We start from the raw sequence: 17175 nt of genomic DNA on the forward strand, positions 1-17175 counted from the left end.
GTTAATCACAAGCGGTACCTCAACCGGCTCAATTACGTCCGGCATGTTAAAGGAGCAGCACATGCCTATCGATAACTGGGCCATTGATGGACTCAACGTTGACGTGGAAGAGAAAGAGCTGCTGAGGCTCCCTTTGAGTCAACCCAAGAACTTTGGGCATCCACTCGCGAGTCTTGCGTCCTTTGTTGACGGATGCAGCGGCCCAGCTGAGCGTGCCCTCGGTACAGGCCGCAGCTTCGGTGCACAATGGCTTCGAAACGCCTACCACGACATGTCAACAGCTGACGTCTTTGCTGGAACTGGCGGGCTGGATGCCTCGATCGTCTTTGAGATGGATCGTCCGGAAAACATTGGTGATGCGTTTCAGGAGACACTCAACATCTTCAAGGGCAATTACATCAACAGAATGTCGATGTCTGACTTGTTCGCATTGGCTACGGTCATGGCAGTTGGCGGATGTTCAGATGGAAAAGTTATTGTTCCGTTGAAGGGAGGCCGTGTGGACGCAGCTGGTCCGGGTCCATCCGGTGTGCCAGAGCCCAAGCAAGATCTTCAAACTCATACTGCGAGTTTTGCGAAACAAGAGTTCGATACTTTCGAGATGATTGCACTTGTTGCTTGTGGGCATACTGTCGGAGGCGTCCATGGTGTCGACTTCCCAGAAATTGTCCCAAACCCTGCTCCTACCGATGGTATTCGTATATCCAACTCCCTCGCCGGTAAACCCTTGGCGAGCAATTGCCGTTGAGTCCGCTAACTTACAGTTGCTTAGTCAAAGAATGACAATACGGTTACCTTTGACAGAACAACAGATAATTTTGACAATATCGTGTAAGCCATCATTCTAAAGTATTCCGTCTTCTATCCTCTGTCTACCAGTCCATGAAGTACTAACAGTAAACGCTGTATTAGAGCCAAAGAATACATAGCCAACGTGTCTCAGAACCCGCTTGAATTTGGTCAAAACGAACCAACACGGTCGGACTTCCGCATCTTCCACGCAGATGGCGGCGGCATGATCTCACAAATGGCGACGTCAAATGACTTCTTTCTTGATACATGCAACACCATGTTCGAGCGCATGATCAACACGGTGCCAAGCAATGTCAAACTGACAGACATCAAACCTCTTGATGTTAAGCCGAGAAAACTGTCTGTTACTGTCAATGACGACGGAACACTCTCAGTAACTGGAGTCATAAGGGCAAGTCCTACCACCTCACCTTTCAACTCTGAATGGTACACCGATATCATACGATACAGATTGTTGACGACCTCATCAAGGACAATGGAACACGGATCCTAGTACATTTATCGTCACGATCTGCTGACCCATTGCTGGTAGCAGAAGCAACCACTTCTAGAGGACAAAGAGGAGGGTGTGCATACCGAAATTGCGGCCTAAGCTTCACGTATTACACCTTTGACTCAACAATCCCAGCTGAACAAGGAATATCATCTTTCACTGTTGAAATCGAGGATAGTCAGACCGGCAAGAGCACGAGCCATGAAAATGGTGGCGCTGGATTTCCTCTGCCCGATGATATTCTGCTAGTGCTCGCCCTTTCACGTCAAAGTGCAGTCACCATAGATGGAATCAGCCAAATGCGACTCAATTTGACCGCGGCAGTATGTTGACCCTACACTTCATCTAGGAACATGGTTATATGGCTAACCAGATCTAGATTCTAAATGCAGAGAGTTTCACAGACGTCCCTTTAATTGTTCCCCAGCCCTCCAACAAAAGTGCTCCGATCAGCCCCTGGACGCAAGAAGAAGTTCCCATGCGGCCTTTGGGCAAAGTCGACGGGACCAACTTCACACTCTACGCGGGCATATGGCAGAGCAGTAGTCCGACGTCGTCAGCGGCATCTACACATCCATTCGATATCGTTGCCGTGGGGCCCAACAAGACAGTTTCAAGCCTGTTAAACTCTTGGGATGACGTTCCCAGGGAATAAGCACAATCTGCCTTTCCATATCTCCTTGTATATAGGGGCGTGGAGCGCATGAGGCTTGCGACATACTAGTAGGATATGCCATGCAGATATATATCATACCTGTTCCAGAGGGCGTGCGCAAAAGTTGAAATATTGAGCTGTGTGATCAGTTAGAATGCCGTAGTTGGTCCAATGCACCATAAGCGTGTCGTAGGACATGGCTGATGTGCCGTTGAATGACCAACAGTACATACGGGATCAACCTTCGACAGTGTAAGACGACGGTAACCGCTTACTCTACAAGGTACATTCCTCTGTGACACCACATTCATTGCTGAATTATGTTGCCTAAATCTTCCCTCAACGATTATCACTTGTTGATACTACAGACCCTATATTGAGTGAAAATTGGGTAAACGAAGTCAATGGCGACTATAACTGACGACTGTCAAAATCGAAACCACACAAGAAGGATAAATTCTGAGATCATTGTCGCGTCATTGGCTGTGAGCTCCGCTGTTGTAACATCGTGCAAAGCGTGGTTATCCTATGATCCGGTAGGCATTGACAGCTCTGCCTTTGCTGGTGGAATACTCGCGCTTGACCACTTGGAAGTGACCGTCTTCAATTGTGTGTAGAAATTGACCCCCGGTTTCCCATAAAAGGTACTGGCTCCCCCTCCAGCCACACTCTTCTTATTTCCAGTAAAGGAGAACATTGGGAGAGGCACTGGAATAGGCACATTTATGCCCAGTTGACCCGCCTCGATATTGCGCCGGAACTTCTCTGCAACAGCACCTGAAGATGTGAAGACAGCAGCGCCATTTCCATAGTCATTGTTGTTGATCAGCTCGATACCAGCCTCAAGCGTGTCGACCTCGACACAGACCAGGACAGGGCCAAATATTTCCTCCTTATAACACCGCAGAGATGGCTTGACATTGGCGATTATCGTCGGCGCGACCCAGTTACCATTCGGATATTTCGCCGGCTTATAGCCGCGGCCATCAAGAAGAAGCTTGGCTCCCTCTGCCTCCGCACTCGCGATGAGTGATTCGATTCTCGCTTTGCTCTCGGGTGTCACCACAGGGCCAAGATCAGCGCCATCCTCGAAGCCAGCATCTGTCCGCAGAGTCTTCGCCTTTGCCACTAGCTCATCAAGCCAGCTTCGGGTTTCGCCAACAAATACCGCGACCGACAGTGCCATACAGCGCTGTCCCGCAGCTCCAAAGGCCGCACTGACAATAGCGTCCAGTGTCGCTGCCTTGTCACAGTCGGGCATGATTAACGCATGATTCTTCGCGCCCAGGTTCGCTTGCACTCTCTTGCCATTCGCAGAGCCGCGAGTGAAAATATACTCCCCAGCCTTATTGCTCCCGACAAAACTGATGGCTTTGATGACCGGGGAGTCGAGGAGGAAATTGACAGTATCGTGCGCGCCATGGACCACGTTGATCACGCCCTTTGGAAAGCCGGCCTTTTCGGCCAACTCGGCAAGTATCATCGCAGCCCCGGGGTCTCGCTCGGAGGGTTTGAGCACCAGCGTGTTGCCTGTGATGGTAGCAATCGGAATGCACCAGAGCGGTATCATCGCCGGGAAATCTACAGAGCATTCGTTAGGCATCGCAGCTACGTGATCTGCAGCACGCGGAAGCACATACTGAACGGGCAGATTGCGGCAACGACGCCAAGAGGCTCTCGATAAGTCCTCGTTTCCATGTCTTTGGCGACTTCGAGAATTTCTCCCTTCATATACTCAGGGCCGGCACATGCCGCTTCTGCCACCTGCAGCCCACGAAGCACATCACCTCGCGCATCTGCAAATGTTTTGCCCTGCTCCAGGGTGATGGAAGCGGCGAGTCTGTCCCAGTTCTCTTTAATTATCGCGACGTAGCGGAACATGATCTGCTGTCGGGCAATGATGGAGACTCTGCTCCAGGAACTGAATGCTTTCTGCGCGGATTCTATCGCATCCTGCAATTCATCGGTGGTCATCATTGGTACTCTAGTCACCAGGTTATTTGTGGCAGGGTCATGGACAGGCACGAAGTGTTTGGCCTGGGACAGTCGGAATTCATTGTCAACAAAATACGGTGTGTCCTGTGGTTCGGATATCTTTTCGTGAGTGCGAGGGAAGTCGGTGGAAGTTGAGCCCAGAAAGCTGGCAGTGGTTGGACCAGAACCCATCGTGATGGCGTCCCTTTGTTTATGGATGGTCTCTGGATTGCGACGAGCTCGTCTTTCAGCCGGTGAGAGCTTCGGAACTTGGATGTTTCTTTGAGAAAGCCGGCTACCGCGCCACCCGTAGCGATCTGTCTCGGCAGCATCTGTAAGATCACCCAGCTCATCTCCGCAAACGAGATAAATGAGCCCAATCTGCGCGGGTGCCCAGCCGTGCGGGGACGATACTACCCGTATGTACGCATACATGCGGCACGAGACCTGACACAGCCCAATCACCGACCCCCAAAGGTGAGAACCAGTCAGCCAGTGAAAGGAACTATCGACCAGGTTAACGACAAATCCCGTGCTACTTGCTCCTTGCTCGCAGTCTGTAGTTCCTAGTGTCGCCGGTTGGGCGATGTTATGAATCTGCATCACCGGCCAACAAAGTGCACATTCGAGATACGCCCTGCATTCGATATGCGGTATTCGGCTTACCTAAAACGTGAATTGGAGTACTAGCTGCAGGCGAGTACTTAAGCTATCTTACCGTAAGGTATAAGCAGGGACACCAGAGGAAACGAAACGGAGCTTCAACGCCGTCGTGCCTCAATAACAACTACTCTACCATCACGGTAGGTGCGAGCGCAAGCCAGCACTGTCCAGCACCGAATCTACAACTACCTTTCAAGCACCGTTGTGGACAGCCTAAGCTGACGCGCAGAATCCTATCTAAAAAAAGATGAAAAATTGGGCCATTGACCTCAAGGCGGATTCTTCATGCGGCTGGAAAGAAGCATACGACCCATAGCAGTCGGCGCCAACTTCCCCTGAGGATTACGAATCAAGCTACTCAAAGCGAGGGATTTATGGCAACTACTCGATGCATACTGCGTTGTATATCATTATGGCCCAGATCTGATATATTTCTACAGTCTATCTACGGATTTGTATGATGGTGATAGGATCAGCTTGAGCACGCCCCATCATGGTAATGCACCAATCAGCCGTGAATCCACTAACTGCAGGGAGGAACAACAGAGGAATCACCGATCGTCCAGGATTCAGTGCTGCGCCTCCCATAGAAAGGAACGCCGCATTTTGGAAACATGACACTTCAAGATCGATGCAGTCAGCATGGAGGATTGCGTCTTTGTAATAGTACACAGAAAAGAGGGGTAGGGGAATGAGTAGTCGCCTGCATGTTAAGGACAACGTGCTTTGTTGGCCATCCAGTACCACGCGTTTGGGATCCAGCTTCTACCACATATGTATGGCTAATGACTCGGCGTTACCGCATGAAGTCACATCTTTCCCCGAGAAGAGAGGTGACGCATATCGGGCATACCATGAGTTCCTTACAGTGGTGCCATGTGTGGAGACAGGTATGTCGGACATTGGAGCTTACTATGCTTCTCCTCCGAGTCTTCTTCGGTGCCTGATCTTGAACCGTGACAATTCGTATCACAGCCACTTGTTGTCCATGCGACTCAGCACTAGAGAGAAACTTTCTGAACATTGCGGAGCCAGCAAAAGTTTGTTGCTGTCACAGCGGGTTAGATCTTCAAGATATCATAAAAACAAGTATCCCGTCAGAATTAGATAAGCGCTAAGTAACGAGACAGCTCTGTTTCGACCCAAATGATTTGAGATGAAGCCACAGGAGCTGGAGCATATAAACTAGAGCTAGCCATGAGCCTTTCCCTGGACTTGAATATTGGTTTCACTCAATAGTCTGTTATTGCCTTCAACGAACCATAGCAAGGGACCGTCACCGTTTCGGCCTGTTATTCGCCCATCCATATCTACACGTGCGCAAAACACCCCCGTTTGATTCAAGCAGTCAACATCCAGCATGTCGGGCCAAGGTTACCTCAACGAACCCAGCTTGCACACGCAGGCAAAATGGCGGTCGGCTCTCTTGACGTACCCCGGAAACCTGAAGGGGGCTTTGAGGGAAGCGCAGAAAGATCCCAAGAAGACTCTTCTGGGAGTCTCTCAAGGAATTCCAAGCGTTTTCCTGACAAAGGTCTTTGCCACCACGAGACCCGACTTTATTTGGATGGACGTTGAGCATGGGATGTTTGACCGCCTGGTGTTGCATGAGTAAGTCAGAATTTCGAAACTCTCAATGCCATGGGAAGGGGGGTGCTAACCTGAATAGCGCCATTCAGGCAGCCCAGCACCACTCTGAGGGTCAAACAATGGTTGTTGTCAGAGTACCCGCGGAAGACGAAGTCTCTTTGACGACGGCGTTAGACGCCGGTGCCTCTGGCATCATCATCCCTCACTGTGAGACCAGGGAACAGGTCGAAGAGTTCATGAAGAAAATTTACTATCGTAAGTACATCGACCGAGCGGGATCAGGAATACAATGAGGGCGCCCTACTCATGAATAATCTCGACAATAGCGCCTCTGGGTGGTCGCTCTTTCAGCCCCTGGGTTTTTACCCCAGGCATCTCGGACGCCTCTCTGTACCCTAATGATGCGTTCAATATGAAGACTGCAAACAACCATGTTGCCGTCATCCCTCAAATCGAGAGCGTCAAAGGGATCGAAAACGTCGATGACATCGCATCGATACCCGGCATCTCCGCTCTCATGTTCGGGCCGGGAGACTTTTCGGCCGATGCGGGACTGGAGCTGAGTTTGGGAGAGCCCCATCCCACCCTTCTCGCTGCTACACAGAGCATGTCGAGGGCAAGCAAGAAGCACGGGGTACCGCTCTTCGGGTGAGTCGCCGGTTTCTTCACGTCCATTTGAATGGAAGCTGATTCTGTACAGTGCTGCTATGAGCCTAGACATGGTCCCTGCGTTGGTAGAAGCGGGTCATGGAGCGATCATGGTAATGCTAGACGTCTGGGGTATAGCCAACCTCGCGAAGTCTAGTTTGGAGAAGGCTAGAGGACTTGTTCCGAGCTGAAATAGCATCGTGGTCTGGGACTACTCTGGAACACGAGTAAGTCTATTAGCGAAGGCACTTCGAGTGTATACAGGTGTACAAGAAACCTCTAGAGTATATGATAAAAGCTATCTTCATCGCATTGCCGTATGTAGCTCTCCACTAGACGAAATCAAACTGTGAAGGTAACGCAACCTACCATGTCACATCATGTCTTGAAGTGCTTATTTGTTTGGCGCATCACAGGTTTTCTATCATACTTCAGCCTGGCAGGCTTCACTGCTAAATCAGGAAACTCCGCCTCTGGTACACACCGACGCAGCAATTCGAGCCACGTTTCCTGCAAATACCGTGTTGGCATATGTAAACACTGCAATGGAATGATGTATTGCATCATTCCATGACATGCTCCCAGTGGATCATACAATCCCATCATGCGGCTACCAGGTTTATCCATTCGCGGTCTGCAATCATGAGATGCCTGGCCTACCCATGTCGTAGCTAAAGCTGGCTGAAAGTCCCACATGATTTCCAGCCATGGAAGCAACAGGACTTCCCCATTTGGAACTCAAAGCCTATAGTCAGACGTCTTTGGGATGGAAGGAACTGTTCCCGGTGACCCATCCGTGGCGCATAGTTGATGCACTTCCGTCCGAAAGATCCGGACGAGATTTGAGTGCAGTGGCCCAGGAATACTATGGGCATCGTGCCTACTCGAGATGCTCTAAACGCCTTAACATAGCTGTAGTCCGAGCCTAGTTAGAAACAAGCACTCACGGACGAATAGCGGCTGCAGGTTTCGGCAAGATAGTGTCCAGATGGCGTATCGGGCTCGGGAGACGCAGCCTTTGAACTGATAGCCTCGTCAGCTAGGCCGAGCTAAAGTAAGATTAGTCTTACAACGAAGGGTAGGCACCTGGCTTTAGATCGGGTGTTCGTGCCCTGAGATTAGGCTTGCTGTCATACCAAATGCAGTCCACTGTCTCCGCACTCAACTGGATCCTACGAGGATCAAGCTTAAACCCGCGACCCTGCCGAATCCACAGGGGATCATCTTGCCGGCCTGGAGATCTTGATGAGTGACGGAAAAGGTGGCTTATCATAGATTCAAAAGTTTTTGGGATAACTATGTGTCTGCTTTGAGAGATCATGTGCACGAGTGTCGTCGATGCCGAGTCCCCCTTCATCAGTGAGCTGCAATATAACTACACTCATAAAGACCTTTGTAACACTGTCAATGCCGCCGACGTGTTCAGATGTAAATCCAGTGCTGGTTTCTATATCTTCCAACACCGCCGTCTAACTAGAGAACCCATCCGAGGGTGCGACTGCCGCAGACACACCTGGCACGCCATCGTGGCCTCGCTCTTGTTCAAGCATGTTTCAAACGCCTCTTGCACGTCTTTCGTGTAGTCATCTGTGGGGGATATTGAAGCACACGAGAAGTAACAGTGTAAGGCTGGGCTTGTAGGGAGTTCATGGCAACCAACATACGATCATAGGTGGCAACTCAAGTATCCGGATTGCTATGAGAGGAATAATCATGCTATTGGTTGCTCTACATACCTACGTGGGATCGGCATCAGCAGTACTAATATACCAAAGGGGAAACGTGCATAATATACAGTTGTCTGGCAAATGAGCACCGAGCAAGGAATTGTCTGTTGTAGTTATTGGAATTAGTGAAGGTTTCCCGACTTTGGTGCAATAATGATATGCAGTTGAGCGTTCATAATTTAAGAGGAAAGGCACGCAACTGTCCTTTGACTTGGAAATATCTCCTTCTCTTTCCAGCACAGTTTCTTTCTCAACATCCGTTCTCTCAGCAGCACCTGTACGTTATCCACAAACCATAACTTAAACGAATGATGGCCTAGACATATCTACTCGCTTCTAGACACTTAGTAGCTCGAGTCTGTAATAATGCTGAACGCTTCAATCTAGCTCAAAGTTATCTAACTGTTTTACCGCACTCTCTAATTAAGGCACGTAGGTAATGTACAAGCTAATGTATGCATTAGCACACAGTCAGGAGTATGACATACTAGTTCTCTGCTCCTCAGCTGGTCAGACTCAAGTATTCTATTATCTATCTCGATTCTGCTGCCTTTGATTTGGCTTATATTGGTGAATTGTTAGCCCATATAAATGGCTGCTGCACATGCTTCACAACTGGCTCGTTTGTGAGGAACTTGATGATGTGAAATTCCTCCTGGCGCAGAAGAATGAAATCCATGGTAACAAGTCAACCTTAAAATGTCTTGAAAGTCGGGTTGGATATGCCGTAGAAGGACCGAGTTGCCGATTTTCTTCAACCTCCTTCTACTTTAGGGATTCTTCGTATTGCGGCTAGTCAATGCCAGTTAGGCACGGCAAGGACGGCACACCCTTATTACCTACCACCGCCCAAATTGTACGAGTAATTCAGCATTCTTGAGAAATGAAACATCCCATGGGTATTTAGATTGGAATAATTCTGCCGCAACATGGTTGCACAAGCTACGAAAAACTCGGACGAACGTTCGAGGCGTCTTTCTGCCTTCCCTGGGGGATCTAGCTTAATCCAACCGCTCTAATTTCTCCGGATACATGATGGAATCAAAGAATCAAAGGGATCTATATAATCAGCGATTGTGCGCCAGTTCCCGAATACGCACAATGATTTTGAATCGTTGACTTACACTACACCACTCTCTCCGCCTTTGTGTATCCTTGGAAGACATCAACATGCTCTTCACAGCGGCTGTGCAGTTGGCTCTTGGTTGCCTGGCCTTGGGAGCTCGAACTGTTCGTACTACTATGCCCTTATGACCGGTTAGAGGCTTACCAGACCACAGAAAGGCAGTGAAAAGGCTCGATCCGTTGCTGTGTCCAACCCTTCCAGCCAAAAGGTCACTAGCTCGGCAGCTTTCAGCAGCGGCGCGGGCAACAATAACAATGCGAACATCTACGATGGCACAGGGAATGCCGGGTCGGATACATATCGTAAGCAGTCGGACTCGCTCTCCGCCTTGCTATTAGAAGAGAGCCTGTGGGAATATGACTAACCCTGACTTTATTAGGGTGCTACTATGGCGGCTGGGAAAGTTTTCCCCCGGCATCTGAATGGATCGAGTTTGATGCCATGTGGAACTACTCTAAGAATGCCATGGCAGAGTCCTGCGCCGACCTTGGTATTGGATCTTGCTCAAATGGCGCTGGAGCTTTTGGACCTGGCAACAGCGGAGAGCAAACCGGCTTGATATGGAATGCTATCCAGCAGGTTGCCCAGGCTTCTTTAGTTGATCATCGATTCATTCTTGCTACCATCTTACAAGAGGTAGGTTTCCCGCAACCCATCTGTAGTGAGGTGCTAACGTTTCACAGTCTATTGGCTGCGTGAATGTTTGCCCAACCACCAATCCGGATCCTTCCCAGCCAGATAACCCCGGCCTGATGCAGTCCGATGGAGGAGTGACGTTCGTTGGAAACTCTGCCAGCAACTCTGCCCAGCAATCTAGCATCACCCAGATGGTCATTGACGGAACCCAGGGTACCGCCCTCGGCGACGGACTGGTTCAATGCATTAACCAATATGGCAATATTTACGAAGTAGGTGAATCCAACAAATGGTTAGAGTTACAATGCTAACATGTGACCACCACCAGGCTGCTCGCTGCTACAATTCTGGCTCTGTGAACAGCGGTAATTTGAATGATGGCCAAGGAGCTACAGCTTCATATGTCAATGATATTGCCAATCGAATGACTGGGTGGCTTTATTCCGACTCCAAGTTCAACCAATGTTAATTATAAGATCATGAAACTGTTCTTTTCGGCGAAGTAGATATTTTTTATTTAGTACATAAGTATCCTTGAAGGGAAAATGAATGAGGAAGACGGAAATCGGGTTTTGCCATGAGGCTTAGTACCCTGATCCTACTTTTGCACAGAGTAAGGGCTTTTTCCATCTCCGCCATAGAGCATCGCTTATATGTATGTAATGACAGCAAGGAACAGTTTCACACTTTAACATGAAGAATTGACTAGGCGTATGTATGAACGTAATTCTACTGGATGATCAATCCCGATACGCACTGCTCCATGTCGTTAATAACCTACCACTATAGAAAAATTAGGTAGAGCTATGGGAAGATAGGCAAAGCGGGTGAAAACAGGGTAATCACGAGCACTTGGTAGTCCAGCAAGGATGCCAGTGACCTGTATGCCTGCATGTCATGCAATATCTAGGGCGTGGTAACCTTATCGAGAGCGGAACTCGTTGTTGGCGTCAGATTTGTTGCATTCTAAAACTCTCAACCGCTAATCTTGAATATTGAATGGTGATTATTTCATAAGAAAGTAAGTAAGTCAAAATCATCCGACTGGGGTAATATAGACGTGCAGTACGGGATACACACACTCAAACAGCGTTGCCTACCTACATAGTACGGACCGCAGAGTAGTTGTTACCATTGCTTGTTAACGAGTGAGGGCGAGCCAACGCGCCTAATGATACCCCGGCACGATCATCACATTTTATGGGGGCAACGCTATCAGATTTCTCGGCGAAAGGATCAGTCTCTCCGTTCAACGTCCCCTTGTTCAACGTCCCCATGTCCAACGTCCCCCCATAAAGCCAGCAATCCCGTGGCAGGCGCGAGGAATAGGACAGCGTAGCGTGAAGTGCGCGAACGCGATCACAGCCATGTCCATCGCTCGCATCAACGCTGCCTTTTGCCTCTTATGGATTCTCCTCTTTGTATTTTCTTCTTTCTTCTCCTACGATGATCCCTCGTCCATCTTCTTCAATGCCGAGAAAGCCTACAAACAGCGCTTTTCCAGCGTGAGAGCAGCTGAGGCAGACGCCTACATTCGGAATCCGCCTGCGAGAGTCATACCGGTCGAACCCGTCGACAAGCTGCTGTGCATCGGCATTCCAAGCGTTAATCGCACGACCGAATCGTTCCTCGCCTCCACGATTGCTACATTATCTGATACCCTCACGCCGGAAGAGCGGGCATCCATACGCATCGTTGTGCTACTGGCCGATAAATCGCCCTCGGAGCACTTCGCGTACGGACAGCAATGGCTCGAGCCGCTTGTCGACGAGGTACTTCTGTACGGAGAGCCTCCCGTGGGAAGCTCCGTGTACCGTCGCATACCTTTTGACTTGAAGGAGGGAAATACTCGGGGTGATGGTCGCGTCGAGAACATGAGGCTTGATCACTCAGCACTGGTAGAAGCGTGCAGAGAGCAAGAGTATCCGTACTTTGCCTTGGTGGAAGATGACATTGTTACGACACGAGACTGGTTCCCGAGATTCAAGAAAGGCCTGGCATATGTCGAACGAAAGACCGAGGAGACCAAGAAGGAGTGGATATACCTCCGAATGTTTTATTCAGAGATCTTGATGGGGTGGAACAACGAGGAATGGCTGTCGTACTCCAAGGTCATCTGCCTAGTGTACACCGCTGTGCTGGTTGTGTTCCTGGTTGGACGGAAGTATGTGCGTGTTGGCGTTTCCACCAGCGTTTCGCCGCACGCGCAGCGATACCTTGCAGCTCTCATCTTCGGTCTCTGGTTGCCCTCTCTCATAGCCCTCTATTTTCTCTCCGGTCGCCTTTCTGTCAACAGAGTAAACCCCTTCGGGTTGAGCGCGTTGCATGGAGCCCGCGAAATGCCGCATTACGGCTGTTGTGCTCAGGGGCTAGTGCTTCCTCAGCGCCACTTGGCGGGCTTTCAGGCATTGCTGAGAGACCCGCCGTACAATTTTCCTGGGGACATGATACTGGAGGATTATGCTGAAGCCCGTGGATGGGTGAAATGGGCACTGGAGCCGAGTGTATTCCAGCATGTCGGGTTCAAGGAGTCTTCTGATGGAACGCGCAGGGCTGAAGTCTGGAACTTCGGGTTTGAAAGGTTATACAGGAGGTAACAAGGGATAGCTAGGTATATGGGCTGAGGCAGAAGGGTGGTGCGTCAAAATACGCGGTCGGACAGCTACAGTCCGGCGTTTACATTGCCCAGAAAGCTATAACATGAAGATGTCCTCCACCTTTCTCCAACTCGCTCACGGCCTCCTGGACATTCACATTATGAAGGACATACTCTACTACCCGGACAAGGGTGCGTAGAAAACTGTGGCGCAAATTGAATATAACTGGCAAGGAATCGCAAGCGTATGGAAGCGGTCGCTGTGTATTGGCGTATTCGGAGAATACTCTCTTCCAATTGCTAGGTACCTGCCAGCTTGTAACATAGCACCAGTTCCTCTGAGAGTCGTAGCCATTAATTGCTTACCGATAGTAACCTCCATAGAGCCCGTGAGATGGATGCGAGGTCCCCAAAGGCATCCCAGTGAAATAGAAAACAAATGAATTCATGCTTTCCCGCAGAAACTATATGAGGTCCCAGTCATTCAGCATCTAATATAGATACTGTCCCACATCTACCCGGATACCTGAGTAAGGCGCGGGCACAGCCGGTAGGGCTCCATGCACCGGCCTTGATTTCCTCTCCTCCTCATTCGGATCTACATTCTTAGCGTAGGCGGCATACACCAGTTCATCAGCTACCTCGACGGGTAGACTGCTCACAGGGAAATGAGCCTTGACACAGAGAGAGTTCTGGCAGTTTGCGCAGCCGGAAACGTGCCACCTGCTAAAGACTGGTTCGACGCCGAATAGCACCCATGGTTCAGATTCAGCTTCCTTGGGACGACCCCAAAGTGATATGACGAAAGATCCTGCAATTGAGCTTCGGTTGACACCTGAGATACGTAAAATTGTTGTTTTGGATGGCGTGATTGGGTGGACGTCTTGCTGGGTGAGAACTTGGCTTGACGTATTCCACGGCCGAACCTCGTGTGGTTTGATGATCGCGTCATAGGTGTAACCAAGATTGCGAATATTGGCAAGCGTCTGCAAGAGAGCACTGTCAGTCAATTGTGTTCTCAGACATCTGGGTATTGGAGCATCGAAAGCGGCAAAGGAAAAGCGAATGCATCCATGACTATGGCTCACCTTTGTGGTGTAAGGCTTGCCGTTGCGATCCTTGAAAGGGTCGATAGGGCTGTCAGCCGTCAGCCATGCGCCAGCATAAACCCCAGGCGTTGGCCCCTGTTCGTCCACAGAGTTAGTTCCAGGATAAAAGTCGATAATATCCAAGCTCCCCGTTGAGTGATGCCTGTGCTGCCAGCTCCAAAAGACCAGATCGATGAAGCAGTGGTGGAAGTAGAAGATGGGGTCAAAAGCAGCGGTATCGTTCTCCCCCATGTCACCGTTGGCGCCCTGTATCTTGGGCTTGCCAGCGGTTCTGTCGGGAAGGTCATATCCCCCGACCGCCAGATGAATGGCATTATGTGGCTTCTCGAGCGGAACAACGAGGTCCTTGGGTGCCTCCTGGTCAGACTTTGGGCGACCGAAATTATCATCATTCCACTTCGCGGCCGAAGTAGTATTAGAAAAGACGGTATAATTGGGGGCTAACAAGGAGCGCAAATACTGCTCACGGGTTCCTGGAAGGAGCCAGGAGAAGAGCCGGGTTTGAGCAGCGATGCCACTCTGCATGCTTGATGTACTGCCCAGCTTGTAATTGGATATCCAGGAGCCGGGGACGATCCAAGTCTTCCCATCTTGAGCCCCGCCCGGTGGTGGGTTGACATGGACACCTTTGTCTCCAGGCTCAAGCCAGCTTCTGACATTGTCCTCGAGCAACTGAGTGATCTCTGCCTCGGGCATCTCATTTATTGTGGCATTATGCTTCTCCGTGCCATCTTTCTCGCTGGGCCCGACAAGACCAGAGTATGGATATCGTACTGTTTGATATCCCGATGGCTTACTGTAGTCGAGCCTGTAGACCTGACCGGGTTTGCCGTGGACAGGAACATCTCTCGCGAGATTGTCGAAGAAGCCCTGCTGCATCGTGTAAGAGAACAAGGGATTTGGGACATCAACACCCTTGACTTTACGCGTCTTGTCAGTGAAGATGCTTGGGATACACTTCCCATCGTCATCTTCCTCCAGTTCATTCCAGTATGGAAGGGCAACATCGCTGCATCCGGGAACGTTTTGGAGAGCTTCCTCTAGGCGCAAGAGATAGGCTCGATGCCACGTGGGGAATAGAACATTGCCGTGTTGACAGAATCCACCCCAGTAGTCCTTGTTTGCATATCCTGCGCCTCGAAATGGCTGGCCGTGCAGACCGGCGATGTTGTAAAATGAATCAGGGTGATTGTGAGGAAGTTTTTGGATAGCTGCAAAGGCCAAGAGTAACTTCTCCTCCTCGGCCTCGCTAAGGTGGCGGATGTCTTTTCGGATATGCGTCATTCCGAGTACTTCTCAATAGAAGTTACCTCGTAGAAGGAGGCTATTGGACGTGAATTGAAAGGTGATGGTAGAAGGAAATGCGGTTGAAGTGACGGTCAATAGCAGCCCAATATATAGGTGTCTTCTGCTGCTGCATCACCCCCTACTCTTTTACCACAACCTTTGTAGCTGCTCCATAGACGCCAAAAGCCTCTGCGCATTTAGCATAGCAGTGCTTCATGAAACTAGCGAATGGCTTGCGGAGAGACGATCAAGTCATTATTCACCCCTTGCAGCCTATGCCGTGCGGCCCTCTTGCGGCATCAATTTCCACCTTCGGAGCCAGACATATGCATGAGAGAGGAGCTGAATTTCACAGTCTAAACACATCGGGCGCAAAGGCTCCCGCATTGCAGATGCGACTGAACTATGAAAGCTGAAATGTTTCCGAAAAGCCAATTACACCGCGTGGCTCCATGCGATTGATGCAAAGTATCGGAGAGTGGTGCGGAGTAGGTGTCACAGATCAATCACGAGACCGAACAGAATCATGGATTTACTTGAAGTTGCTTGGCTTCAAACTATGTCATTCGCTAATTAACTTGCCATCCGCACATTGTAATCGATAGCTTCCAAATGTGCGTCTCGCGCCTGTGACTTGACGAGCCTGCAGTATGTTCGGTGGCGCTGCGTCCCAAGTTCAAATTCTTAGGTACTGGATATATACCTAGCCGGGATCTATCATATACAATGGGGTCAATCTGCATCGGGGCGAACTGCGAAGCGGTACTGATCTCCTCTGTTGAGATACACAACACGGTCTTTCAGTCTTTCCTGCTCAATCCTGTCTTGAAAGTCTGATAACGGCGACAGAAAGACGTCGTAATCATCGAAGTGTATTGGTATCGTGACATCGGGTTGAATGAGATGGATCAACTGAATGCCTTGCTTGGCGTCCATCGTCACCATGACCAGGGGCGCCGAGGGGCCTGGGATTGTTGTGCCTCCAAGATGTACCAACATGAGATCAACCTGCTTCCCGTTGAGCCACTTTGGAATGTCCCTCAACTCGTCGACAAAAAGAGTATCGCCCGAAATATAGATACGGTAGCCCGTCTTCAATTTAGGAGGGGTCTTCTCGTCGACCTTGGCGTCACTTGAGGCGTCGGCCCAGCCGAGTTCCAATAGCCACCCGTTTGTGGGTGGAACGGCACTCAGTAAATCATTGATGGCAGACAAAGGTCCGGGGGGAACATGTTTTCCAGGCATGCCGGTCACTCTTATCACGGGTGTTGTCGCCTCAGTCTGCGCATCCGTTGGGGATTTTAGCAGCATGCTTTCAAAAAAGTCAAGGGCGTGGACAGCCCTGAAAGGTTCGGATTTCGACGGAGACGTCAGACACCCCTTTGCGTGAGGAGTTGTGATGATGGGAAAGTCTCGGTTGAGCGACTCCTCGACAAGCTTATCGAAATGGTCTTCGTGGTAATGGGACAATAAGATGCAGTCCATGGGGGGCAACTGGTCAAGATCGACGGCAGGGTTCGTCCTGCGCTGAGAGGTAACTCCCGGGCCAAGATGCACATGGTCTCCTGCGTGCAAAAAGTTTGGGTCTGTCAAGATGCGAAAGTCACCCCATTCGAGGACCGTGGTGGCATTCCCAATGAAAAGGACACTAGCGTCTTCCTTGCCTGCTGAAGAGGCACGGGGATGCGTGCGAACATCCTTGATTGGGAGACTGGTGAGCGCCCTCCCGGCCTGAGGTTGCGATCGAAGCAACGCAACTCTGGACGAAGGGGTAAGGGTAAGGTGTGCTTTCGAGCTCATGGTCGATGTTATAGACAGTAGATTCAACAAATCCTTAGACGACTTTGCGAGCGTTGAT

At 50.1% G+C, this 17175-nt stretch overlaps 7 protein-coding genes across 7 annotated transcripts; 4 read left to right on the forward strand and 3 right to left on the reverse strand.

Moving 5' to 3' along the window:
* Nucleotides 1–43: 43 nt before the first annotated feature.
* CCMA1212_008619 (WSC domain-containing protein) lies at nt 44–1961 on the forward strand (the record flags this gene model as incomplete). The annotated part of the gene is made up of 5 exons (XM_073705742.1): nt 44–719; nt 813–831; nt 913–1186; nt 1264–1629; nt 1686–1961. 5 exons carry the CDS (start codon nt 44–46, stop codon nt 1959–1961), a joined length of 1611 nt encoding a protein of 536 aa, XP_073555849.1.
* Nucleotides 1962–2487: 526 nt separating this feature from the next.
* Nucleotides 2488–4127, reverse strand: CCMA1212_008620 (Methylmalonate-semialdehyde dehydrogenase; the record flags this gene model as incomplete). The annotated part of the gene is made up of 2 exons (XM_073705743.1): nt 2488–3542; nt 3602–4127. The coding sequence occupies 2 exons, from the start codon at nt 4125–4127 to the stop codon at nt 2488–2490; spliced, it is 1581 nt and encodes a 526-aa protein (XP_073555809.1).
* A 1831-nt stretch (nt 4128–5958) lies between these two features.
* CCMA1212_008621 (5-keto-4-deoxy-D-glucarate aldolase) lies at nt 5959–7027 on the forward strand (the record flags this gene model as incomplete). The annotated part of the gene is made up of 4 exons (XM_073705744.1): nt 5959–6209; nt 6268–6443; nt 6515–6836; nt 6889–7027. 4 exons carry the CDS (start codon nt 5959–5961, stop codon nt 7025–7027), a joined length of 888 nt encoding a protein of 295 aa, XP_073555811.1.
* A 2706-nt stretch (nt 7028–9733) lies between these two features.
* On the forward strand, nt 9734–10794 carry CCMA1212_008622 (uncharacterized protein; the record flags this gene model as incomplete). The annotated part of the gene is made up of 5 exons (XM_073705745.1): nt 9734–9793; nt 9844–9991; nt 10069–10325; nt 10373–10597; nt 10654–10794. 5 exons carry the CDS (start codon nt 9734–9736, stop codon nt 10792–10794), a joined length of 831 nt encoding a protein of 276 aa, XP_073555813.1.
* Nucleotides 10795–11692: 898 nt separating this feature from the next.
* On the forward strand, nt 11693–12922 carry CCMA1212_008623 (uncharacterized protein; the record flags this gene model as incomplete). The annotated part of the gene is made up of 1 exon (XM_073705746.1): nt 11693–12922. One exon carries the CDS (start codon nt 11693–11695, stop codon nt 12920–12922), a length of 1230 nt encoding a protein of 409 aa, XP_073555814.1.
* A 490-nt stretch (nt 12923–13412) lies between these two features.
* Nucleotides 13413–15314, reverse strand: CCMA1212_008624 (Tyrosinase; the record flags this gene model as incomplete). The annotated part of the gene is made up of 1 exon (XM_073705747.1): nt 13413–15314. One exon carries the CDS (start codon nt 15312–15314, stop codon nt 13413–13415), a length of 1902 nt encoding a protein of 633 aa, XP_073555815.1.
* A 735-nt stretch (nt 15315–16049) lies between these two features.
* CCMA1212_008625 (uncharacterized protein) lies at nt 16050–17117 on the reverse strand (the record flags this gene model as incomplete). Its single annotated transcript, XM_073705748.1, has 1 exon — nt 16050–17117. The coding sequence occupies one exon, from the start codon at nt 17115–17117 to the stop codon at nt 16050–16052; it is 1068 nt and encodes a 355-aa protein (XP_073555816.1).
* Nucleotides 17118–17175: the final 58 nt, after the last annotated feature.

The sequence above is a fragment of the Trichoderma ghanense genome (genome assembly GCF_004382785.1).
Source record: "Trichoderma ghanense strain CCMA-1212 chromosome Unknown scaffold_12, whole genome shotgun sequence".
NCBI lineage: Eukaryota > Fungi > Ascomycota > Sordariomycetes > Hypocreales > Hypocreaceae > Trichoderma > Trichoderma ghanense.